The sequence below is a fragment of the Lissotriton vulgaris genome, chromosome 6 (genome assembly GCF_964263255.1).
Source record: "Lissotriton vulgaris chromosome 6, aLisVul1.2, whole genome shotgun sequence".
In the NCBI taxonomy this organism is placed as follows: Eukaryota; Metazoa; Chordata; class Amphibia; order Caudata; family Salamandridae; genus Lissotriton; species Lissotriton vulgaris.
The window spans coordinates 1,241,020,404-1,241,046,249 of NC_141694.1; the positions used below are offsets into that span (position 1 = coordinate 1,241,020,404).

At 43.8% G+C, this 25,846-nt stretch overlaps 1 protein-coding gene across 1 annotated transcript in view; it reads left to right on the forward strand.

Annotated features, from left to right (window-relative positions):
* The window catches only part of FRK (fyn related Src family tyrosine kinase), a 240,195-nt gene that overhangs the window by 196,239 nt on the left and 18,110 nt on the right, over positions 1 to 25,846 (forward strand). Inside the window, exons 6-7 of the mRNA XM_086927343.1 lie at positions 12,599 to 12,780; positions 17,116 to 17,281. Of these exons, the coding sequence (XP_086783469.1) occupies positions 12,599 to 12,780; positions 17,116 to 17,281 (348 nt within the window). The remainder of the gene's footprint in view (positions 1 to 12,598; positions 12,781 to 17,115; positions 17,282 to 25,846) is intronic.

Genomic DNA, 25,846 nt, shown 5'->3' on the forward strand with positions numbered 1-25,846 from the left:
CTTTCCGTGGCGGCAGAGCATGTCCCTGCCTGCAAAGTAATATGGATGGCGGTGTTTAACAGACACTGCCACCATATTAAACCCTTTTCCGCCCGGTCAACTCGTTGACCGGGCAGAAAAGTGGCGGACGGTCTTTCCGTCCGCCGCGGTCTCCCCCGCCCCGCGGTCTCCCCCGCCATAGTAATATGGCGGAGGGAATTGGGTGGCGGGTGGGGTCGGATCACAGGCGGATCGCCTCCACCATGCGGGTGGTGGCGATCTGCCCGTTATCCTAATGGGCCCCTAAGTGTGTATGGGGAAAAACTAAAGTGTGCGCATTGTACTGCACATTACATAAGCCTATTTTGGGTGGAAATTCCATTTTCTGCCCAAATTTCAATTATCATGACTTTAGACTTAATGGAGAAGTGAGCAGACACGATGAATCCAGTTTTCTAACTATCACTAGCGGCTCATCTGTAGGGGTGTAAGGCCCCTCTGACCCGCTAGATGCCAAAAACAGTAGATAATTTATTTATTTATACATTTATTTGCATTCCAATTTCATACCTTGCTGATAATCACTCCGGCTAACATGCCACTGCATAGTGGGCGTGGCCCGTCATTGCCATGGCAGTGACAGCAGTGCTACCTGACCTCTGCATTAGAGTAAATTCCACATGTTGAACTGACCAGTATCTTGATATGACCAGCCCGACATGCATTCTTTAGTCCTCTGCTACCCACGCTATGAGAAACAGACACAGGCCCCTGGTCTCAAATTAACCCCTTCGATGCTTATGACGGAACAATTCCGTCATCAGCGTCGGTTGGGCTTGCTGATGACGGAACGGTTCCGTCACGACCACGCCCGTTTTACGAACCTTCAGCACAGCGTGAAAATTCGCGCCTCGCTGAAGGTGTTAAGCTGTGGGGTGCGCCTGACCAGACAAACCTTGCACTGATCTTGTGCTGTTTGAATAACTAAATAGCATGGGAGCTGCATGTGGATTGGCATGATGAAATCTGTAGAAGGATGCAACCCCTGCCTGCCTTCGTACTGAGAGTGTGGCAAGCAGCACAGAGACCTAAATGTCCCTTCAACATAGCCAATAACTGAGGGGCTCTATTTTGAAGCCACTTGACTGATTGGCTATGTTTTTTTCTGATACCTTTCCCAGTTAACATCCCAACACTGAACATGAGGATATGAAAACTCCATTGCTCAATTTGTTCTGGTGTTAGGCAGTGTTCAGCACCAGCACCTATTTCTGACAGTCAACCAAATTTGTTGCAGCCTTCCTATTTTTGAGCAGAGCACATCAGCAGATTGTTTCAAAATTCAATCTACATGAAATTTAAAATAACAAACTACCTCGTCCAGGCCATTCTTACTGCTTTGGTGATGAGGAATAATCCAATTGGCGCATTTATTGGAGTGTTATGGTTATTAGGGAATGGTGGCATTGGGGTTTGGCAGGATTGCCATGGTGTACAAGCAGCAGTGCCCTATTGTGAGATATCCTGGACCCTAGCACTTCTTATGTATTGATTTATTTTTCAAATGAAACACTTGGAGGGATGCAGCAGAGCAGATTTTGTGGGCCATCCTGTCTATGGGCCTCATGAGCACTTGCATATTCCTGCTTATGGTAGTCCTTGCTCGTGCATTGAAGTACCTGCCTGGACATCGAAGTTCATTGATATTGCCTGTCGCCCAGTGATGCTTTTAGTTAAATTTGTAGAATTATATAGCACGGCTTATCACCCGTGAGGGTATCCAGGCGCTGTCCATGGTCATGAGGGGATTCATTGATTTGCCAAGAATCCCAGGATGTTTCGCTGACGCCTAGACTCGAACCTGTCTTCGCCAGCTCCAGGGTTGCCAACTTTGGCCACTGCGCCACATCCTCTTTCCTTTAGTTTATCAAAAAAGTGAGTTGTAGCAAGAAGAGAAGGAAATCTGTTCCCTAATTATGTATCCTAGTTGTGGCCACTAGCCAGTGGCAAAGGAAGGCTCTTGGGTTGGGTTAGGGAGGTCACCATTTGGAGCCAACAAGCAAAATCCATAAAAAGTAGTTCCTGTTGTAGTGGTAATAATAGATGTAGTGCAGTCGTAGCGCAGTGTGGCTTTTCTTTGGACAAGTCTGGTATATCAAACTGTGAACCTCCCCACGTGCCATGCATGTTGACTTCGAGCACTGCGCGTGTCCGGCCTTGTATTCTTTAAGCTGCTGTGTACACCTCCTAGGGCAGAGTTCTTCAATCTGTGGGGCACGCCCCCGGGGGTGCGCAACACCATCTCAGGGGGTGCGCGCACTCTACACTAAAACCTCACCTTCATTGTTGTCCCTTCATTGTTGTCCACTGCAACGTCGCAGGTACGTTTGCTTCCTGGATTTCTACTTTATTTTCAAATGGGGCTTTTCCATTGGAGCACAGCATCCAATGAGCACATAGGGACGTCACCACTGATGTTCGACCAATGAGGGGGAGATCATCGTCGATGGCAGGAAGTGCCGCAAAAATTGCGGGCATAAAGCTCCTGAATACTACTACCTTTTGGTAGTGTGGCGCTTTTTCACTCCTGTCGTTTCCCTTGTGCTTGCGGCCGAGGTTATCCTGTGTTTTACAGCCTCACTGGGAAGGATTTCGCCTTGGAACATTTTACATTGTCAACAGGTAAATGAAAAGGGCATTTTTACTAGAATGTTGCCCTGTTATTTACAGCCTTAGAGCACACATTCAGTGTTGCCCAGTTCTCAAAGTCTGAAGGGGGGCGGGGGGGGGGAGAACTGATGGGGCACGACGTACATACTTTAATAATTTAATGATAATTGTTGTCTCCTTTCTATGAAAAGCAGTGCAAGTTCAGTTAACATTAAACTGCTGAATGCTGCCATCTAGTGTTTTCCTGACTAATGACTGACTCATACCTTTATCAGTAAGTAGTTTAGTTTAGTAAGTTTATTGCTTGATTAATTAAAATCTTAGCAGTACACATATCAGTAAAAAATGTATAAAAGGATACATATATGTGACATCATTTCATATTGACTTAAAAAAAAAACAACGTGATGGATATGCATTAAAATCGACCAATTTTCTGGTTAAAATTACATACAGTTTGTTTGTGATGAAGGTATAAAATTTAAGGAAGAAGTAAGGGTGAGTCCCCGTCTGGGGGTGACGCCAGTGTCCGTAGTTCTAATAGTCTATTGTGTGGTCGTGGATGACTGCCTCAGGGTCGGAACGTAGTGGGAGTCAAAGAGAGTTGCCGGATAAAAGAGCTTGGGTGCGCGCAACTGTGCTCAGGCTGCGGCGAGAAGCTTTATTTGGGCAGTTTTCATGTAGCGGACGAAGCTGCAGGTTAGTTTAACGTTGGCCCCGCTGAAGCACGCCTTCACTGCCTGTCTGCACGTCCGGATATGCATTTCATTTATATGCGGTTTTAGCAGTTCTCTCCTCTCCCGGTCTAGGAACTTACATATGCATAGGAGATGCAGCATATCTTCTTTAGTTTCGCCACATAGTCTGCATTGTGTAGATGTGAATATACGTTTCCAGGGGGGCAAATGTGGTTTGACAGGAAGGATGCCCATCCTCAGGGCCAAGAAGCCTTCTTTTAAAGGCCCGGAAAAGCTGGTACCGAAGTACGGTTGTGGTGAGCATTTTGGATAGCTTTGTATCACGAACCAGCTATGGGCCCTCTTATTTAGACATTCTTTATCATTTGCGGTCGAGACGAGCTTTGTTGACTTATTCACCAGGTCTTTTACGGTCTTGAATGGAAGTCCTGACTCCCATATATTCTCCAGGGCTAACAAGCTGATCCCTGATTGTAGGTAGTCTTTGGCCGGTGAGGCATGTTTCCTTGAGATTTCCTTCCATAGGAATGAGTTCAGCGAGCCCGCCTCCGCACTCTTTATTTTATACCAGTTCTTTACATACGCGGCCTTCCTGCTTATTCTCTGGTTTACTATTCCAAATTCGAGGCGTAGTTGGGCTGGGGAGGTGTATTTAGGAAGCTTGAAGATTATTCGTAAAGCTTTAGCAACCGTTTTATTGAGGGTTTCTTCGTCCGACCCTCGCAAGGCCTCGCTGCCGTATGTGAGCGTGGGCAGCAGCTTTGCGCGAAGCACTTCAAGCAGCGGGAGCAGGTTTGGTCCTGCTATTTTGCTTTTAAGATTTTTCAGAGTGATTGCTAAGATGGTTCCTCGTCTCTGAATCACCTCTTTTTGTTGGTCATATGTCCCATTCTTATCAAAGATAATTCCTAGATATTTATAGTTGTGGACGACTTCAAGTTCTCTCTCACCCAGCTGCCATTTCAGTCGCTTTTTTGGGTTGCGCTGGTTTAGCACCATTATTTTTTACTTTTCTAAGTTGATTTCTAACTCGTTTTTTGCGGCGTGGTTGTTCGTAGTGTGGAGCAGGTGTTGTAAGCCGACTGGGGTTTGGCTGATTAAAATCAGGTCGTCGGCGTACAGTAAATTTGAGAGAGGGAGGCCTCCCAGGTTTGGTGCATGATGGTTACAATTATCTAGGTCAGTAGAAAGATCAGCCACGAAGAGGTTAAATAGAGTAGGAGCCAAAACGCACCCCTGCTTTAAGCCTCTGGAGGTTGGGATCCGCCTGGATACGATTGTACCACTCCCCAGTTTTATTTGGACCCATGTGTCTGAATGTAGTAGGATGAGTTGATTCAGAAGGGCGGGAGGAATTTCCCATCGTACTAGCTTTGACCATAGCTTTCCTCAATCTATGCTGTCAAAGGCAGCTTTGTAATCGATGAAACAGACAAATAATGGTTTTCTTGCTGCTTTTGTCGAATCGGCTAAAAGGGAAAAAGCCAGGATGTTTGTGGTGGTCCCCATGTTTTCCTGGAAGCCTGTTTGGTTAATTGGAATTAGGGCCTTTTCCCTTGCCCATTCCCGGAGGTCGGCTAGAATAAGTCCCGCGTAGTACTTGGCCTCGATGTCAATGAGGGCGATGAGCCTGTAGTTTTTTGGTTCACTTTTACAGCCTTTTTTATAGATATGCGAGAGGATTGAGCCTTTCCAGGATTCTGGGATTGTTCCTGTTGTAGTAATGTTGCCAAATAGCTTTAGTAATGAGCCAGACCAATACTTTTGATCTTGTTTGTATACCAATGGGGGCAAGCCGTTTGGCCCGGGGGCACCCTCTTGGTGGCTGTGCTGTATTCTGTCCTCGATTGTTTTTAGGGAGGAACTAGGTGGTAGATTATTCCTATAAAGGGTGGGCCGAGATAGATCAGCATAGAACTCAGCTGGTTTTTGCAAGTTGCTTTGGGGGCCTACATTAAAGTAGTGTTGCAGATAGGTTGTCCAAACGTCCTCCGTTATGTAGGAGTTGATCCTGGGTGCCGATGGATTTTCGATGCTCTTGACCGTTTGCCAGAATCTGGCACTGTTATTCATTTTGGCATCATGGAGTAGTTTAGCCCAGAGTGATTCTTTGTATTCCTTTTTTGCGCGCCAGATGATTTTCTTTTTCCTTGTTCGAAGTTTTCTTAGTGCATTTATGGTGCCGACAGTTGCGCTGTTTTGGCGAATAGAGCGAATTGCTCTGTTTATGTCGCCCCTTAGTTGTCTTAATTCGGCATGCTCACTTGATGACAAGTGGGTGCACTGGTTTGTTCCTGCCCAGATGCTTTGTTCTGGCTGAGGCACTTTTTGTACTGGTTGGGTGACAGCAGGTGGGGCGGGTTGGCCCATAGCTTTGGTAAAAATTTCCCAGGCGTGGACGGTGCTTCCTTCAGTGAGTTTGATTTCTTCCCACGTTGTTTTTGCAGCAGCTGCTAGCTTTTCTGGGTCGCGTATTTTACAACGGATTCTCCTATGTTGGTATCTCGTGGTCTGACAGGGTTCTGAAGTTGCGTATGTTGTGGCAGTGCCCTGGATACCTAGAGTGAGTTCTTGGGGCTGATGGTCACTGTAATCGGACACCCCAATCCTGAAATCTTTTACTAAGCCCAGAAGTGGGAGGGCGACGAAGGTATAGTCGATTGCGGTGTTGACTGCATTTCTGTGGAAAGTTGGGGCTTGAGGTCTGTCCCCTGGCATGCGGCCATTTAGTGCTACCATTGAGAGACTTTCCAGTTCTCTGTGCAGATCTTTCGAGATTTTTGTTGGTTTGCCCCACTTGTAGTTGTCCTGGGAGATGATCCCCCATGCTCGATGTTTATCGTCGTCTAGGTTGCAGTCTCCTGTTACCTCCCCTAGGAACATGTTGAAGTCTCCTGTAAGGATATAGTTCGAGCTTTCGTCCTCTGTTATTAACCGGGTAAGTTCGAGTATCAACTACTTTGCACCAGTCCTCTTGCCCTGGGGGTGGATATAAGTGTTTACCAGAGTTATGTGTTGTTGGTTACTTTGGCCCCGCATTTCGAATTGGATTGCCATTATTTCAAGGGATGTAATGTTTTTGGTCGTGTATTCTTTTCCTGCGGTTATGGATGCAATCGAGGCGTAGACGGTTAGTCCTCCTTTGCGGTGGCCATAGGTCGATTGTCGGGCTGCAGGGAGGTGGTAGGTCTTGTAGCCTTGGAGATGTGAGGGGTCCTCCAGCCAAGTTTCCTGTAGGAGAACTAGATCAAAATTTTGAAAGTATAACAGTAGTGAGGGGTCGTTGATTTTCGTCCCGAGTCCATTGATGTTCCAAGAGCAGAGTTTTAGGTTTCTTTCCTTGTTTCCCTGTTCAAGGTTCGGTCATGGATTATCAGTTCTGAAATGTATTGTTTTGGATATCTAAGACCAGTCGGTTGAGTGATGGGTTTCCTCTAGCCTCCTACCCCTCCTAGCTGTGAGGCTTGGACCATCGGGGCCTGTGACCGAGGTGCTGCGGGCCCCCTTGAGAAATGTGTTGCTTTGATTTCATTCTGTCGAACTACTTAATGGTCTCTTATTGGAGTCAAGTTTGTATTGGAGTAGCGGGGTCGGGTACCCAACTGGTCGATGCTGATACACTCGAATCCCCCATGCTTCTAGTTGTGCGTCTTCGCTGAGAATTCTTTCTACTAGCTCCGAACTTGCCCATTCGGTCTTGGTAACCTCTTGGTCCGAGAGATGCTTGAAGGTTTCAAATTCTACGGACAGCAGGTCGTGGGTTTTAATCCTGGCCAAGCTTCTGATTGCTTTTAGAATTTGGAGGATGTTACCACGATTTAAGATGTCCCTTCTGCCTTTGGACTTGTATTCTGGGACGAACAGAATTATTTGTGAGGTTGCTTGTTGGCCTTGGTTAGCTAGGTTGCTGCTGCCTAGGGACTTGTAGCCTAGTTCTTCAGTCTGGACATTTGTTTCAATTTTTTCTGTTTTATTTTCGGTTCCGTGAGTTCGCTCCCTGTTATGAGGGTGACCATCTATATTGATGATGGTGGTTCGGTTTACTTCAGTTATTTCTACTAAATTTAGTTGCGCAGTTGTGTGTTGATGTTGAGTAGTGTCACATACTGGTGGGGTTCTATTCCTTTTTGTGTCGTCACTTCCGATTGTTCTAGACATTTTGCTGCAAGTCGCTTTATCCTGAGGATTTATTAGGTTTTGGTACCTTTATCATGCTCCTAGGCAGGCCGAGTTTTCATAATTGTACTTTCTAGGAATGAGGCAGACATTATTTGCAACTTAGGCTATTTGAATTTTACCGATGGTCTGTCAATTAAATTACAGAAACAGCTATTGTTTAAAAAAGAACACCACTGCAGCAGTGTGAATAGCGCTGGTGCAAATAGCGCCATTGTTATTTGCAATAACAAGAACTTCTCACATGGGAAGCAACACAACTCCCACCTGCACCAGTGACTGTGATGACTTGGAAAGTGTTGAAAATGGAATGGTGGAACTTTGAAAGTGTTTCAAATGACTGTGCCAGAGACGTGGAAGCCTCAAAAGCTACAGCCTGCGGCCAACAGGAACTTATGTCTCGTAGAGTTTGAATTTTAGTGGAAGAGTTGCATGCTTCAGAAATACTTGTCTAACAGAGTGAGGTCTGGGACAGTGAGAATATTGGACTCTGCATTCTTTGCACCTCTGCATTCATGATCTAAGCAGGTTCTGGTCTGAGATTAAAACGTGTCATACAGTGAGCTTGCAAACTGATGTAATGCATGTTCAGCCACCAAGGTGTGACTACCCCCCACAACACCCAGCTGACACGATTATTCTGTTAGGAGAGGATCAGTGACCTATCAGTGTTGGAAACCTCATGTAAGGAGGAAAATGGAAACTTGTGGAATCCGAGCAACACAGGAGTGCATTCGTATCCAAGTAACATATTGAATGCACCTGCTCAGGGCACAAGTCCTAAAAAAAGAAGTGGGGGGACTAACCTAGTTAGGCAGTATACAAGTGACATCTCTGCACACAACATCACACTTGGCATCACAGGAATTGACATCACAAGCCACGACTTTACAGGAAGTGGCATCACAAGAAGTGACATCATATCTAAAGCCCTCACATATATGTCTAGCAGGTCTGTCGTGTGGAAGTTTGAGCGCAATGCGAGGCTAATAGCCCAGTGAGCTATGGAAGATGTTATGTGACTTCAACACCTTGCAATCCCCCAGTTTTATGTGACACACCCTGTACATTCATTTACAAATGTATATAATGCATTGTACATGTAATATGCGCGTGTTGATGTAAAGCACTCAGACACCCAGCATTGGGATGAGTAGGGCGTTGCAGGAAAAAATAGTGGTACATAAATTATTTCAACGCCTCCTCAGGTGTAGTAAGCTCTATATAAATGCAATTTGCTGTGTGTAAATACTGGGTAAGACCAACACATCTGACATTCTTATAGTGGATGCATATCTCCTAAACATGGACTGAACAAAGTGAAAAGCTGCCTTTAAGTATGTGTGAAGTGCTAACCTTTGTTTCCCCTCCGCTTCATTTGCATCTAGGTGTGAGGATCCTGACTATTTTGAATGTATTTTAATACTGAGTTATTAATCACTTACACAAAGCAACTTTCCAAAGAATAGAGCGCCGCATTGCACAGGTTTTGTATAATTCTGGAAACCTTTATTATTTGTCAAAACCAATTGTGCAATAGGCAGGGCACGACTCACAGAAAAGCACAAGCAAAGGGCAGGGCCAGTGGAGGTAGACGGGTTGTTTGTCCTATGCATAATCATTCAATGTTTTACCACAGCTGCTCACTGCCACATGTTGTGCACGCGCAGCGCACATGCGGGCATGTTTGTGAACAATATCAGCTGTTTGTTCAGTGACTCCTTTCTGTGATGCATAGCTCACAAATTACTGGCCAGAAGCCTTGTGTTTATATAGCATTTACTGCCCCTGACGAGGCATTGCCTTTATAAATCACCAGAAGCCCATTCCACATTAATCTTGGAAAATTGTGTTTTGAGCTGTGGAAAAGCCTCTGTCCTTTAACCACACCCACTCACAAACCTGCAGATAACTAAACACTCTTATTGTGTTGAACATTACTTGCCGGATACGGCCCGGGATATGCGTGTGGCGGTCGAGTATGTAGTGTACCAGATTCCAGAAATTTCTGTCATGAGGTGGGGGGGCCCGACGTTTAAAAAAATTCAGCTGGGCGGGCTCAGCCTACAAAAGTTTGAAGACCTCTGTTCTAGGGGGACCAGGCATCCTGGAAGTACCGGCACTGTCCCGTTTTTTCACCAGGTGTGCCGGGCGATTTCGGTAATTTTGGCTCATGTCCCTGTTTTTAGAGAAACCAGTATGAGGCACTTTTTGGGTGTTCTAAACCTGGGCTGGTTAGCACTGGCGGCTGTTATAAGTAATGCATTTAATTAACTGGTATGATGCAGGCTTTAGAAATTATATTGTATTTATTTTCTTAGTGCCTCTTCTGTGTTCCTATGTTGATAAGAGCTTTCATTCTCTGCCGCTTCGTTGATGTAAAATTGTACTCCTTCAATTTTTGCTAAATGTCCTAGTTTTCTGTTCTCAAGATATGGTCACCCTAACACCTCGGAGTGTTGGCTAAGCTTCCTTTGATTGTGCTTAAATGACATCCACCTTGTGCTTCAAGAGGCTTGGGTCACTGGTCAGTTTATTTCATTCTTTAGTTACAATCTGCCAATGCCGGTTCAAGGCCACTTTTGCTATAAATGCAAGAGATGTGCAGCACTTTTCTATAGTGAAAAGCCATACAGCTATTGTGAACTGCAGAGCCTGTGCGGCCCCGTTCAGGGGATGTTTGTCTTATGCTCCAAAATGCAATATTTCTAGTTTTTTTTTTTCATTTAGTGCTCCTAATATTATGGCAGATCTTTTCCTGGCCTGTTTTACTGGAAATTATGCACAATATTCATAACCTTTGGCACATTGGGTTTGCACATATCCACAAGCACTGCTTCGAATAATTTCCATAGCAGTGCTGAAGAATATGTGCAGACACATTGTGCCAAAGATCATGCATACTGCAAGTGGCACATTATTTTAACCCCTCCGGTGCTGATGACGGCCCCCAGCCGTCATGCATTACGGTGCTCGTGTGCTGATGACGGCTGGGGGCCGTCATGAACCCGCCCACTCGCGATTCTGCCGCACAGGCGAAGAATCGCGGCCGCACCCAAGGGGTTAAAGTAATTTGTACTATTATTCATTTGTTGCCCATGACTACTATCCTCCTGATTTCCTATGGAGATCATGTGCCTGTTCGCGCCATATAAAACTTTAAATATAAATAAAATAAATATTAGATGTCCTTTATGTATTTTTCACATACATTTAATCAGCCCTCGTGTCAGGTAAACTATGACGGTTTGTTCATTAACTGGTACTGTTTCTGTATGAGCAAATGAACAGTGCCTCTCAAGCGAACTAATTCCTCGGATATACTTGTCTGAGTCTGCCTTGGAGACGAAGTCGAGGGCTGTGCTCGTGTGTCCGCAGAACTGCGACCTTCATTGATTCTATAGTGAACAGTGGTGTAACGCAAAATGATGGGGCTCCCTAGCAGAATGTAAGGAGGGACCCCTGAGTCTCCCATATCTCACAGATATTCATTGATCTTGGCCTAAATTCAGGATCCCTGAAGGGTTGAGGGTGCCACTGAAGGGGTGGGCCATCCCTGTGCTGTATGGGCTTGAGTTACGCCCCTGATAAAGAAAGTGCCTTCATGGAAAATTGGGCCTGTGGTGAAATCATCAAACAGCCATTTATTGCTGTTAGAGTTTGTTGCTGCCGTCGCCTGTTAATAAGTGAAAAAACGCATCTCTGGTGTGTCACTACGTTTATCTACATACAACTGAGTGCTAAACAGTGCACACGACACGGTCTTTTAGCTCTTACAAGACGATTATTGTTTTTGTACACTCGTCACAAATTACAATGTGACATTTTTTCTAAAGTTAAGCATTGGTGCAAAAAAATGGGGCAAAAATATTTTGCACTATTTTTCTCTTCTTGCTTAAAAGGGATGGAACAAACAGATTTAGCTCTAGTCCTAGTGTCAGCTATTTTTTTATCAGGTTTTGCACTAGAACAAAAAAGTGCACCGATTTGCACTATTTTTGCTTCTTTCCTAATAGGAAACAACACAAATACGGTTTGCTCCACTTGATTAGAAGAGGAAAAGTTTGAGATGAGCTCAGTGCACTACTTTCGATACTGTGAGCAGCCAAAAGAGTGCAATATAAATATGAATCAATTTTGTCCCATGGAAAACCATTTATGTGTGGCTATTTTAAATAGGGAAATATTTATATATATTTTTTTAATGTTACATTTCCGACACTGCTGGCCACCTCAGCTCTCCTCTTCTCACCTGATGATGTGCCAGCAGTCCCTGGGACACCAGCACAGGCTCCCCATCCAGTACTGGTGCTGCTCTCATTAGCATGAGAGCAGTGCCAGGATTGGTCTGAGCAGTGTACCTCTCAGACAGTACCTGCGAGTCTGTGCAACACAGCTGTGTTGGAGAAACCTAAATGCACATTACGGTTTGGCCAGCCAAACCATCATGCACACTTACAGCATGCACTACACCTCCCCTGCTGGCTGTGATGACAGTCAAGCCCCGCCCAGACTTGGATGGCTCTAGAGGGAAACAGGGAAGAATAAAATGAGGATAAAACCCATTGATTATAATTTAGTTTTCCCATTTCCCTCAGCTGGCTCTGTGCGTAGGCGGGGCGACGGACCATAATCATAGCGGAGGAGCCACCGCTGAGTAAAACGCATTATTTCATTTCGCCTACAATATCTCCTGAGTAATTAAAAGAATCCTCCTGTATGAACACACTTTGGGTCAGTTGCACTCTCTCTCAAGGTCGCAAATTTATTTTACCCCACACCACTTTTAAAAGACCATCCGCCACTGGAAGCTACATCTACTCCCCTGGCTGTGTTAACCTTAAAAGAACATTGGACATCCATTCTTCCGTAAGGGCTGGAATAATATTCCACCTTTGCACTGACATGACCATGTCTAATATAGGTTTCTGTCAGCCTGACTGGTTAATAGGTCACTTTGAAAACTCTAATACAGTATTCAGGATTTTTTTATAGCTTTTTAAAAATAATTGTTAACAAAATGGCGTGCAACCCTAGGCACCGCAATTAACTGTTTTCTCATTTTTCTTTACCAGCTGACAATGGAGAGCAACTACAGATTGCCAACCAAATTGACATTGCTGCACAGGTTGCCGCTGGAATGGCCTATCTGGAATCCCAAAACTACATTCACCGGGATCTGGCTGCTAGAAATGTTCTAGTTGGCGAGCACTACATTTACAAAGTTGCAGACTTTGGACTTGCCAGAGTTTTTCAGGTACAATCCTTTACATTGCATTCCTGTGTTTGATGTGTAACAATATGGCATCCCCGAAAGAAATGTGCATATATGTTTGAAAATATGAAGATCAGTGTTTAATTTGAGCTGGTGGATGTAGTTGGGGCTCACCTGCGCTCATTTTTGGGGACCAGCACTTATTTGAGCTCAACAGATTTTGATCTACAGCAAGTGAGAGAAAAAACACAAAAGCAGGGAAGAAGTATGAGAAAGACAGAAAAAACAGTGACAAAGAAATGAAGGGGGATGAAAAAGAACCTGAAGAAGTGAGTCAAAGAGGTCTGGTGATGGATTAAAGACTCTTGAGGCTAAATCAAGAATACACAACCATGGTATTTGGCGCCCGAGCTTCTGAGCAAAACTCTAGGTCCTGGCGTTTATATTTTTTTAGGAATTTAGCACTGATGAACATAACGTTTACATCTAATGTATGATGTTAGCTTTTCATATTTTATGGTTCAGGTTAATCAGGAAGTTTCCTTTTAGGTAGGGGGGCATTTCTAGAAGATATGCTTTACAGAGTTTTTGGTTGAGTGTGGATATATAGCAAAGCTCTCTAGCTAACAAAAGTTATGCGCATGCGCAATCGCTCTAATCTCTTTGTGCAATATTGGGCTTTTGGTAACAGCTAAATATATAAACTCTGTCTGGGTGCACAATAAGATATGATAGCCATATAATTCAACTGTAGTCCTATCTATTCAGCTATTCATTCACGCCCTTTCTGTCCGTATCTGACCTATTCAAGCGAGCCCCCCACTATGACACATTCGTTGCTGTTTGCCTTAATCTGCTGTTGCATAGAGCAAATTGTATGTGTACAGGTGAGCACCGGGTGCATGTTAGAAAAGATTCGTTACAAAGGACTAGATTCAGAGTTTGTCTGAGGTGGGACATGTGCTAAAACGGGTGGATGTCCTGCACTCTAAGCTGAAGGACATCTGACTCTTTTTTGACAGGTGTCCCACATTCACCAAACTCTAAATCCAGGGCCGGCGCTAGGCATGGGCAGAATGGGCAGCTGCCCAGGGCCTCGCTCTCAGCCCACCAGCATGGGGCCCGAACCAGTGCAATGCACCACCAAACCTCTTGTGCCCTTGCAGATCCCATTGAAGAAAGGTGTCTGCAACTGGGCTTACAGGAGGGGCCACCTCCATGGGTCTCTCCGGGATGATGTGGGGAGGCCTAGGGGAGGGGGACACCTCATCTTGTGCCAGTTGCAAGGAGGCCTAATTGCAGGTGTGTCCTGCAATTAGGCCTCCTGCCTGGCTGCCCATTGAGAGACACTGCAGGATGCCCATTGTCAGCACTTTAGCGACCCCACAGTTTTAACTCTCAGCCCCCAAGCTCTTCCCACTCCTTCAGCCCAATATGAGCTGTGAAGGAGGTGCTTGTAGGTGGCAGAGAGGGGAGCTGAGGCCCAGGAGTCTGCACAAAGCAGATTCCAGAGCCCTAAGGTGTCACCTATGTAAATTACAGGGGCCTCGCACATTCCACTTCGCCCGGGGCCCCATAAACCCTAGAACCGGCTCTGTCTAAATGCATCCAGTGCACTCTACTCTCAGGAGAGCATAGCAGAAATCAACTGAGTGCTAGTTTCATAAAACCCATTGACTGATTTTTGACACCTGAAACCTCCGCGAGCTCATTTCAAACACCCAATTCAGAGGTGTTTTGTCGCATTATAAGGCGCCCGTATGGATGCAGCCGTTTTGCCACCGCCATGGCAGGACAGTGGCATTTGCAAGTTTTGGTTTAAGAGTGGAGTTATGAGCATTTATGATAGGGGCACCCTGCTGTACTTGGTACACACTCACAAACGTGTACAGTCGTAGGTATTGAAGGTATTTTCTCCACTAAAGTGGTCAAAGAAACAATGTGCAAAGCACCTGGAACAATGCAATATCTAATGGGTGTTAGCAGAAATGGTTTCTCCAAAATGAACAATAGGTTCTACGTGGAGAAAAGAGTATACATCTGCTAATGCACATGTAACTTTCATTTATGTATGCTGAGTTTTTAATCTGGTAGTACTTCCACATGTGCAAACTGTACACATTTGAGTAGTCCAGGGACCATAGAATAGCAATTGTACAGAGATGCAGAAAAACAGGATAACACCATTTTGGAAACGTTTTGTTACTTTTGTAATAATATATGGAACCAAAAACTTTGATGCAATCGATAATACAGATACTTTTTAAAATTGCATTAATAGTTTTGCACCATGGAACATGGAGGAGCTGGAGTGTGAAACTATTGATAAATATATACTTCTTTGTGTGTCACAGACATTGTATCCAAAAAGGCTCAGTTCATAAACAACACTCTGTACTGTTTTGTAAAAATTCTTCTAATAAAATCTTTTGAAAGAAAAAAAAGGAAATGCAGCAAATTGTGTTGCTACTAATTTTAAATGGAACATTCTGTTTCCTCAAACGTGATCCATGTTCCACAATTTAAAAGTGGGGAGAATATATTTTGTCCCCTCTTTATTACGTAAAGACAGCAAAAACAATGGGTTTGTGTGATGTTTCCTCGGGTAAAAATATAGTTTGGTCTAATCCTTATCAAACACACAGCAACTCTGGTGTAGATTGTATCATTGACTCCATTATATTTTTGTAGGTGATATTTAGGACACAATGTAATTGGAGATGGTATCCTGACAATAATATTCTCGTTTTCACAACCTCCTGGGATAATTTATACATTTTTAAAATGAAAAAATCTGTCCGAAACTCAGGAGTCAACTTTATCAAGAAATGCCACTTACTGTTTAATGCGTCTTAAAGCCTTGGACTTCAATTGACCAAAATACCTGAGAAGGCAGAAGTGGCCTTTTGCACCTCTTAACAGTTATCTTTTGCACTGTCCCTCTAAAGCCTTGTAGTGTCCTGCTGGGCACTTTCTAGTGTTCTGCTTGTGTTTGCACCCCACACCATACACCCACTATCACAGGCGTCACCAGTCAGGTGACCCTGCAAAATAAAAGGGGCCAGGCGCACCTGCCCTGGGCCAGTTCCAGTACCACATACTTGGTGTCTGTGTGGTCCTTTGCACCGCATGAGGGCCTAGGGCCCAAGACGCTGCCTCATCTTCGATGCTCAGAGGCTATAGTAAGGGCTAAGAGTAGGGACTATTGAAAATATATTAGTCCACAGACCATGACTGGTAAAAAGGCAGTGCCAGGGGTTCTAAAGGGCAAGGCAAGGCTACCGACCCAGCCCTTGCTCTTTTCGACGTCCACACCTTAGCCATTAAAAGGTCTGCGACAAAGCCCAGTCCAGGTTAACGAAAATGTACAAACATTCTTCATTGCTGTTACAAATCCTCACACCCTTAATCCAAATGTATGTATTTACTCATTAACGTTGTATATAGTGCACAGTCGATCCCAGGATATCAAAGTACTGTACAATTCTTTTTAGAAGAGTTACAGCTTCAAATTTGAGCAGGAGTTAGAGAGGTTAACACAATCGATATGCTATAGGGGTGGGGTCATATCCACTTCACTGTGAGCACACACACATAATTTTTTTAATTTGCAGCAACAGACTTTAAAGACTATAAACCCGCAGAGCCATATGGAAGCAGATCCTTCTGAAAGTGACACCTCTAATGCATATAAGAAACTGGTCCAGATCCACAATACAGCAGAGTGAAGAGAGCATAGTTCATCAGCAGGATACCAATTGTAAAAAACACAAAGTGCACTAAAGGTGGTGGAGTTAAAGTGTTCAGTCTTGTAAATTTATATCTGCTACTCGGAGTTTGGGGCTATGTACAAACAAGAGAATATGCTATTACTTATTTTTTTAGGAGGAAGTTCAACCAAAAAAAGGTTAGAGGGGACAGGTTATAAGCTTTAGCAAGCAGTGAGGGAGGATTTGGTTCAGTAGATATTTCTGAATCAGTAACAGCTTTAAGGAAGAAATGTAATGGCAAATTCCTTTTAAAAATGCAAGTACCCTCTTCTGTCGTCGAAGTCAGTTCCTTCCTCATGGCGTGTCCTCTTTGACAATCATGCCACAGACACTATTATTCAGGCAAGGGTAGCAAGGAATTTATTTTTGCCATTGCTAAGGAATGGTTGGGGCTGGATGAATGGATTGAGAAGGCAAGCCCAGTGACAATGCATGGCCTGTGTGTGGCTGTGCCCATCTCTTTAGATCCATAGTTTCCTGTTCATCCATTTATTTGACTTTTCATTGATTCAATTCTGTTGTCCATTTGAGTCAATCTGTGTTTACTTGGTAGATGCCATTCTGAAACATGCCTGTGTGATGTATGATTGTGTCTTATGTTTTACAGAAGGAGGAAGATCGCATCTATGAGCCCAGGGGTGAAACAAAGCTCCCGATCAAATGGACGGCCCCTGAAGCAGTGCGCTTCAATAAGTTCTCAATAAAGTCTGATGTGTGGTCCTTTGGAGTCCTCCTATCAGAGATAGTCACTTTTGGAAAGATGCCTTATCCTGGTGAGCATTAGCGTATTAAAATGATGTCTTCAGTGTTTGATCAGTTTTACACCGTACGCAAGAGAAAGTCATTTTTGTTCAATCATCACAGCTGTTAAAATGCAAATCACATGTTCAGACAAAGATGTAGGAATTTGTCTTGCTTTCAAAGAGTGGCTTAGATTAGACTGAGTCCTACTCATTGCATGAATGCCTAGACAAAGTAACTCACCCGGGGCACAGTGGTTTTCATGATTCCCCATATGCATCACAATTTCAAGAAGCCCTGTGGAAGTGCTTGAAATTCAGACTAAGTAAAATGTAAATGTAGAGGAATTTATATAGCGTAAATCACTGAGCGGTTTCTAAGCGCTTGCTTAGGGAACCCGTCCTGGTATTCCCCTGTGAGATAACCCCGGCAGGGTATCCGCAAGGTGAAAGCCAGGCATCCCGCCGCGAGGGGCCGTTGTGGAGATTAAGCAAGCTATTGCCCAGAGTCGCAGAGTGTGAACCCGTGAATCGAGTAGGCACCGGAGCGAGAATTGTCCAGTCCATGGACATTTTAGGACTCAGGAGCCCGTTGAGCCGGGAATTGAACCATGGTCTCGGGCTGACCTCTGCTTCCAGGTCTGCCTCCTCTAACCAGTGAGCCACACTTCTCCACTATATAGAGCTTTAGGAAAAATTGAATGTCAAAAATACATATTAGTGGGTAATAATACATGGTAGGTGCCAGGCTTTATAGGAGGGTCTCTTGGGCCTAGTGAAGGCGTGCTTGTGTGCACTTTGCTTCCTGCAGCCCTACTCTCTCTCTCTTTCCCTTCGCTTCCACCATTGTATGCCTCCCTCCCCCGCAGTCCTTGCGGTGTTAGATACCTGCTTCCTAGGGTTCACTATTTTCTTGGTTCTTATTTCCCTCATTATTTTCTATGCTGCTCTTTACTATTTTCTGCACGGTCTTTGGCCTCAGTGCATTGCCCTGGAGGTCGGAGGAGGAGGCAAGGGAGAGAAGGTGTATTTTCCTTACAGTATTGATTCCTAGGGTTGGGAGGACATAGGCCCTCATCTAATATAGTCTAACCAGCAAGTAGAAATGGCCATGCAGCTTGTGATCCTGGCCAAAGGCCTTGTTACCAAGTGACTGAAGAAGGTTCCTTCAGTGTTTCTGAGGTTAGCACAGAAGCGTAAGTCTTCAAACTGTTTTGTCAACCCACCTCATCAAAGCAAAAAGCATGTCTTTTGCATCTGCCAGAAAAACTGAGGAGGTTACAAAGTATCCAGGAGCAAGAAACAATGGCTTTATGGGTTGGGGCAACGATGCTTGACAAGGTATCTTCAAATAGTAACTGGGCCCTTATAGTTCCAGTTACCCACCCAAGAATCTGGTACAGCTACTGCAGCCCCTACTCGTTAGCCTTGATTTAAATAACATGTGTGCTGGAGGAGGACACTGAGTGAGAAGACAAAGTGCCAATGTGGTGGACCAATTGGCACATCCATTGGTGTCTTCGTCAGTGGTTTCTAGGACCCTATAAGCCTGTTACCTGAGATCCCCGAGAGGCAAAGAGTGGAAGCACTAACAAAACTATAGCCTTGTCAGAATCTCTAAAGACACAGGCGAAATCCAGAGTAGAGCAAAGCTTGCTGGAGCTAGAGGGAAGAGAGAGGCTATCAGATGAGACCTTAACATCTCTCTTTAGTGAACTGCAAGTAATTGAACCCTAGTCTATCCTCTAAACAATTCTTCTACAAGATGAAGAAGTGTAAAAATATCAATGACTTACTCTCTTGAACTGGACTTAAGAAAGAGAAAAAAGCTCCAATAAAAAGTATAACACAGGAGGTATACAGACATATCCAAAGATCCCTAATGGCCTCTCAAACCTTGTGGAGAAAATAAAGTGGGATAAACTTTGTAAATCACATCTCTCATTTCCTGGACATAGCTTGTGTAAATTCACAGATGCAGTGGTTCACTAGACAGAGGGAAGAGGCAGAGACCTAGACAGCTATCAGGATATGAGGCACAGAAGGAATGAAGAAGAAAATATAAATAATTGTCACACGGCTACTTTGTGTAATGAGCATCTTGTCCAAAGGAAAAGTCATATGGCAACTGTAATAAATCCCCACCTGAGACAAAACGCCCAGGCTACAGAAACCTGTGTGATTACACTTGTACAAGCACCTTCCTGACATCAACCCAAACATGCGCTGATGACCAAAGTGTTAGCATGTCTACATGACTAGGTCAATCAGGGCAAATTAAGCCCCAAGATATTAGATGCATTCAAAGGATCAAAACAACTTGCTAATGTAGAAATGACTATCTTTACTGAATCATTGCAGGATTTGGAGATAACTCCCTTCCATCTTTTGTGGCAGTAAATACAAGCCTACTGAATCAGGATTCAGCACTCGACATTTCGCTTCATACTGGAGGGGCTCCCTGACGGACAGCACAAAACTGTTACATTAAGATGTCCTATTGCAAAGTTGGTGTGAAGAGTCCCAACAAGGCTAAACTATAAACCCTTTGCTTCTAAGAATGAAGGAGAATTCTCCGACTTGGAGAGCTTTCCGTTAGGTAAACTTAAACATTATTTGACCACAAGAGGACAAGATGAGTATAGGTGAGCATTCTAATGGTTGGGTCAAAGTTTTAAAACTGTGACAAGCACTCTGAAAGCTTCTAAGAATTTACACAATTCTCAATTCAAACTCTGTGGTATTATGGATCTCCCCAATAAAGTCCGCTTGACTAAAGTAAGAGCTTGCATAGTTGCCCACTAAGGATATGATACGAATATATTCAAAATCGATGGGATTGGATCTGAAGTCCATTTTTATGTTGGTTTTATTGTGGATCTGAAGTCCATTTTTATGTTGGTTTTTATTGTAAATGGTTATGTGCCAAGTTTGTTTTGTTGTGTTGCTACTCCTTTTTTGCTTACCCTCTGTATTAATTTCTTGTGCTTCTATCCTTTTGTGTTTACTCAAATGCTCTTACGCAAAGGCCATGTTTTGGCCGATTGCTAATAATGAAATTAAAGCTTGAAATATGGTGTATAGTAACCTACAAAATGCCATTTATTTGGTAATAATAATAATGGCTACTATCCAGGGGCGTAACACAGGCCCCCGCACCCTCCGCGGTGCGGGGAGGGCCCCCAGCTGCACGGAGCCCCCTCAGCACAGTGCTCCTGTCTGAGAGTTCTGGATAAAATCCAGAGCGGGGGCCCCTTCGTGTACATTGCAGGGGGGGCCCTTAAACTTTTGTCACGCCACTGCTACTATCATATAGTACACATTCAAAACCAAATAATCTCATTTAACTCTTTCTATTCTTTAGAGTTTTCTTTAGGATTCTGAATAGATTTACAATTTTATCCAAAATCTAAATGAGTCCCTCATTCTCGGGAAATCAACCTCCGTTAGCTAACATCTTACTGGAATGGATTTAAACCTTGAGAAGAAAAGATGCAACCACATTCTGTTAAACGCGGGCCTGTATAGAGAAATGTTTAAATGAACATGTTAAATACATGGGAAAAATAACTCTCTTCTAACCATATCTTAGCGAAATCAATTTCCGACATATGAACTGTCTAAAAATTCAAGCTATTCCTTTTGGTTAAAGGATCTATTTAAAATAATGTTATATGCCAGATTAAAGTCCACTGTAGGTAGTGATATGAGGATTGGGTAAGGATGGAAGAAATACACTCTTAGACCCATTTTTCTCATGCTTCCATTCTCTTCCTTCACTCCCTTCCACTACCCCTTCAAGCCTGTATCTTTGTTTTTGTTTTGTGATTAGCATACATAATTTTATGTCCAATTTCTTTACAATTCAACCATCTCAGAATTACACTGACTCTGCTTCCTTAAAAATTGTCTAAACAACACAAGTCCCTGTGATCACCATTTTATGGGTTTAATTTTAAATTCCAGATAACTCAATTTCTCATCTTATCCTTGCCCAACTTTTAGTAATAAACTGCATACCATTTGGAAAGGGCATACTTCAAAATGGGCTGTAGGCCTCCAAGCCCTAGAAGGAGAACGACGCGCAATGCATGATACTAGCAACCTTGCTTCACTGGTATATCTTATTCTGGGTCACTAACTCTGGTTCAGAATTGTCTTACATGCTCTCTTGTCCCCTTTTTTTTACTTCACAGGCCTATCCACTGATTCTTTTCAACAGCCTCGTAGGAAATAACTGTGCTTAAAATGCTCTGGATACTAGTTTCACGCACACAACGTGGTGTTTATGCATAAGAGAAACACTATGGTTCATCATGTAGTTCTGAATCTTGTGGTGAAAATATAGTTTTTTTTTTTGTAAGCACATTAATGAAAATCTTTTGAAAAATCTACTGTGCATGATATTATAAAGACCTACATCTGTAGGCAAGTCCCTTCCTAAGGCCCCATAACTCCTAGGTGACTTGCATTAGCCTCATAACTTATGCTTGGAGATATTCTGGAGCATATTTACAAGCCCCTAATGCCATTGGGGTGTCACTTTATCTGACGCTCCGATGGCGTTGCGCCATTCCCCATATTTACAAGGTGGCGCTAAATCACTGAACATGGCTTAACGCCACTTTGTAAATATGGCCCTTTCCGCCGTAGTCTGCTGCGGCAAAGGGGTGAACAATGGGTGTAGCTGAGGGCGTTCCACTGCAACACCCATTGCTTTTTGACTCCGCCCCAGATTTACAAGGCTGGAGCAGCGCCAAAAACAAATGCCAGGCAATACCTTGTCTCAGAATAGTGATACGAGGAGAAATTATTATTTTCTCCTTGTTTTTGGCTCTTTCTATGTGTGCTACATCCTGCACACACATAGAAAGAGCAAATTGTCATTATTGATTGTTTATGTGCAGGAATATGTCACTTCCTGCAGTGCAGGCGCCCGTGCAACAAGGCGCAAGGGTGTCTGCGCTAGGCAACTTTTTTAGCACCAGTGCTAGGGGAGATGCAGGGGTGCACCATATTTTTGTAAATACCGCGCACCCCTGCGATTTGAAAATGCCAGAGCGTGGCGTTACCAAATTTGGCTGAACACAGCGCTCCAGCATTTTCTTGTTGATATCCCCCTCTGTTTCTTATAGTGAGTGGGTCTGGGAGATAAGGTACTGGTGAGTGTGTTTCATTGCCATGTAATGGCTGATAGTGGAGAGGGTTTGGATGGGCTGGTATTAAGAATGCAGTTTAGCGCTGTGAATGTGCTCAAAGAGGGACATTATGGAGGTGATTTCTCGGTCTGTGGTGTGATGGGACAATTTGAAAAACCACAAGCATTACTTCCTTCCCTGTGCATATTTACAGCATCTTGGTGATCAGCTCGTCTGAACATCCGTGCTCCCCCAGGGAGTAATTAAAAATGAAAAACGTCCGCAGTCCCATCTGTGATGATGTGAGCTCTGCTTGAAAGTCTTTCGTCAGCTGAGCGCTGCACTGTATTTGTGTCTTACTGGAGCCCTGTAACTCTGTGGGATCTCAGAGCCCTATTCGCTCTGCCAGTACATGTAATTACCTCCTCCGAAGTGTGGAGCCTCTCCTGAAATAAATCTCTTGGTTAAGTAAGGTGAACATAAAAATACAGTGCCTTTCTTTCCCTTAACTTAGCTTTGTACTTATCTAGAAGGCCTTATGATGTCAGCTTGATTTGACATGCATTATGTTTATATGTTTACTAAGTGTGCTGATTTAGCTCTTCAAAGAATTAAGCACAATGAGTCATATTTGCAAGGGGATTGCGCCGCCGGGACGTCACTTTTACCGATGTTCCGGTGGCGCAATGCCATGCACCATATTTACAAACTGGCGTTAAGCCACTTTTTGTGGCTTAACATCGCTTTGTAAATACAGTACCCTTTCACACAGGTATCTGCATGAAAGGGGCGTGCAGTGTTGCTGTGGTGGTTCCAACTCAACACCCATTGATTTTTGACGCTGCCCCAGATTTACAAGGACCTGTAAATCTGAGGCAGTGCCATAAACAAATGCCATCCAATAGCCGGTGTTAGAATGGCGCAACGAGGATAAATACTTTTATTTCTCCTCGTTTTTGCTTTTTTTAATGTGTGCTACATTCAGAAAGAGCAAAACGTCATTAATAACTGTTTATGTGCAGGAAGTTGTCCCTTCCCGCACATAAGCAATCATTAAATAATGACGATTTAGTACTTCTGAAGCCTACATAGAATCTACAAATCGCCATTATTGATTGTTTTTGTGCAGGAAGGGACACTTTCCTGCACTATGGCGCAAGGGTGTCTGTGTTGGCGCTAGGCAGCTACTTTTAGTGCTGGCGCTAGGGAAAACACAGGAGTGCGGTGTATTGTTGTAAATATAGTGCATCTCTGTGTTTTGTAAATGGCGGAGCGCTGCTCTTAGAAATTTGTTGCGATCCGCCATTACCTTGTAAATATGCCCTAATGTATTGACCTTCGGTGTCAAACAGAAGGAGATACCCATCAAGTGTGTTTTGTACAGTGTTTAGACAGGAAACCTTGAAACAAGTCTTGCTTCCTCACTTAAAAATATTAAGTGACCCTAGACAACTACTTCAGCTCGCTGTGCTTCATTTTCCATGATCATCACTTTAAGAGCCGCTTGAAATCAGTTCAGGATGTGCGTTGTACAAAAACCTGCTTGCATATGCTTTCATTGACTATCATGTTACTCAATCGATAGTATCAATATTTACCATACGTATGGGTCACAAGACAATGGACGTGGCTGCTGGTTCACAGGTGACATCGAAGAAAAGGGGCGGGGGGAGTGGCATTTCATGAATACTGCTAAGTTCATGTTCAGAAACTGTTTTAAATATCGCTCAAGGCAGTGATGAAATCTAATGTAGTACATTTAAATTTGCATAAAAAAATATTTTAAGTTTTACAACAACAAATGTACAATGCATGTATATCTGGATACAATGCGTCTAACGTTCAAGTTGTTGATTATATTCAATAACAAGATAATGCGTGGTGCCATCCTTAATAAAAGATACTTTTCAGTTATTCTCAGATGTTCCATTGCGGACGCTAATAATGGCATCAGTATTATCCATTAGTGACTTAGCTGAGGGATAATCAAACATGGCACGTTTCAATGATCAGAATCCAACAGACAAAGCATCAGTCAGATATATGTTGAAAGATTACCTAATATAGGCATAAGTGCAATATATTCAAGATGCGCACATCCAGGTGTGGAGGGTAATCCATTGGATTGAAAAAAACACTGTTGACATTAATGTAATCTAATGAGAACATTTAAAGAACAGATTGGAATAAAAAATAGAAAAACATAACCAATTAAAAAGAAGGGAAAAGAAAAGGGGAAGGAAAGAGACAACAGTATCTCCAAATCATGTAGATAGTTTAGGGGTTTTGCTTTATGTGGATTATAGTAGTTTGTGTGGCCTTTTCCCACTAAAGGGTGCTCGAGGCTAGTTACCTCTTCCAACCAGTAGTGTGTCCACATGGGAAACTTTCAGATTTTAAAGACATAAACTTTATAACATTAAAACTGTTCTCATATTTTTGTACAACGTTGTTTCATAATTTACATACTGAATATTGTGATGGCTCAGCTTCTTTTTTGACTCCCAGCAACACCCCTGCTCAGCTGTCCCTGAGTGCCAGCTAGTAGGGAACGGGGGTGGCAGGGCAGGGGGAACAACATATCTGTTTACAAAAAGCCACTTACCTCTTCACGGCCAGCCGCCATCTCTCCTCCGCTTCTATTCCTGACTCTGAGTCCCAGAAGCAGGAACCACACAGGCTCCCCATAGCCAATCACGATGCTGCTGTCACCAGCTTGACAGCAGCGGCGTGATTGGTCTGAGCTCCGTGGTTTGGTGCTCAGACAGCGGGTGGGAGCCTGTGCATGTTCTCCACCCAGGCTGTGCATTACAGCCCGGAGGAGAACATGCTAAGTGTACATGACTGTTTGGCCGGCCAAACTGTCATGCGCACTTATTGTGCACACATCACTCCTTCCTGTGACACCAGCCCTGCCCTAACCTAGCCCTGTTGCTAAGAAAAGTAAAATGATATCATTATTATCATTTTATTTTCCATTTTTCCATTGCTCTGAGAACAGTCGGGCGACACGCCATTGCCTTAGCAAAGGAGCCGCCCCTGTTATCCCTATTCATTTTTTGCCTTGCCAATCTCTACAACTGTTGCAGTACATGAGGAAATCCAAGTAGTGCAATGTGAGGCCCGTCACGCATTGCTCTCTGACTCCTTCCCACAATTTTTTTTTATTTTATTTTTTTTATTAAGTGTTTCTATTAAACTTTACAGATCAGGGATAGACAGTTCCCCAAATACAACAGCGTTCAGCTAACCCCCGACCCACTCCCTCCAAACACACAACGCTTATTTCCGATTTAGCACACTTACATCGCACATTGAACGGACTACACAGCCTTTTAGCCAACAACCCGCGAACCAGTCAGGCGGCGACCAGAGCATTGATCAACAGTGACTGTGCCCATACCATACTCCTCACTGGACCTCCTACGCGTCGGTACCTGGGGAGGCAACATTCACCCCA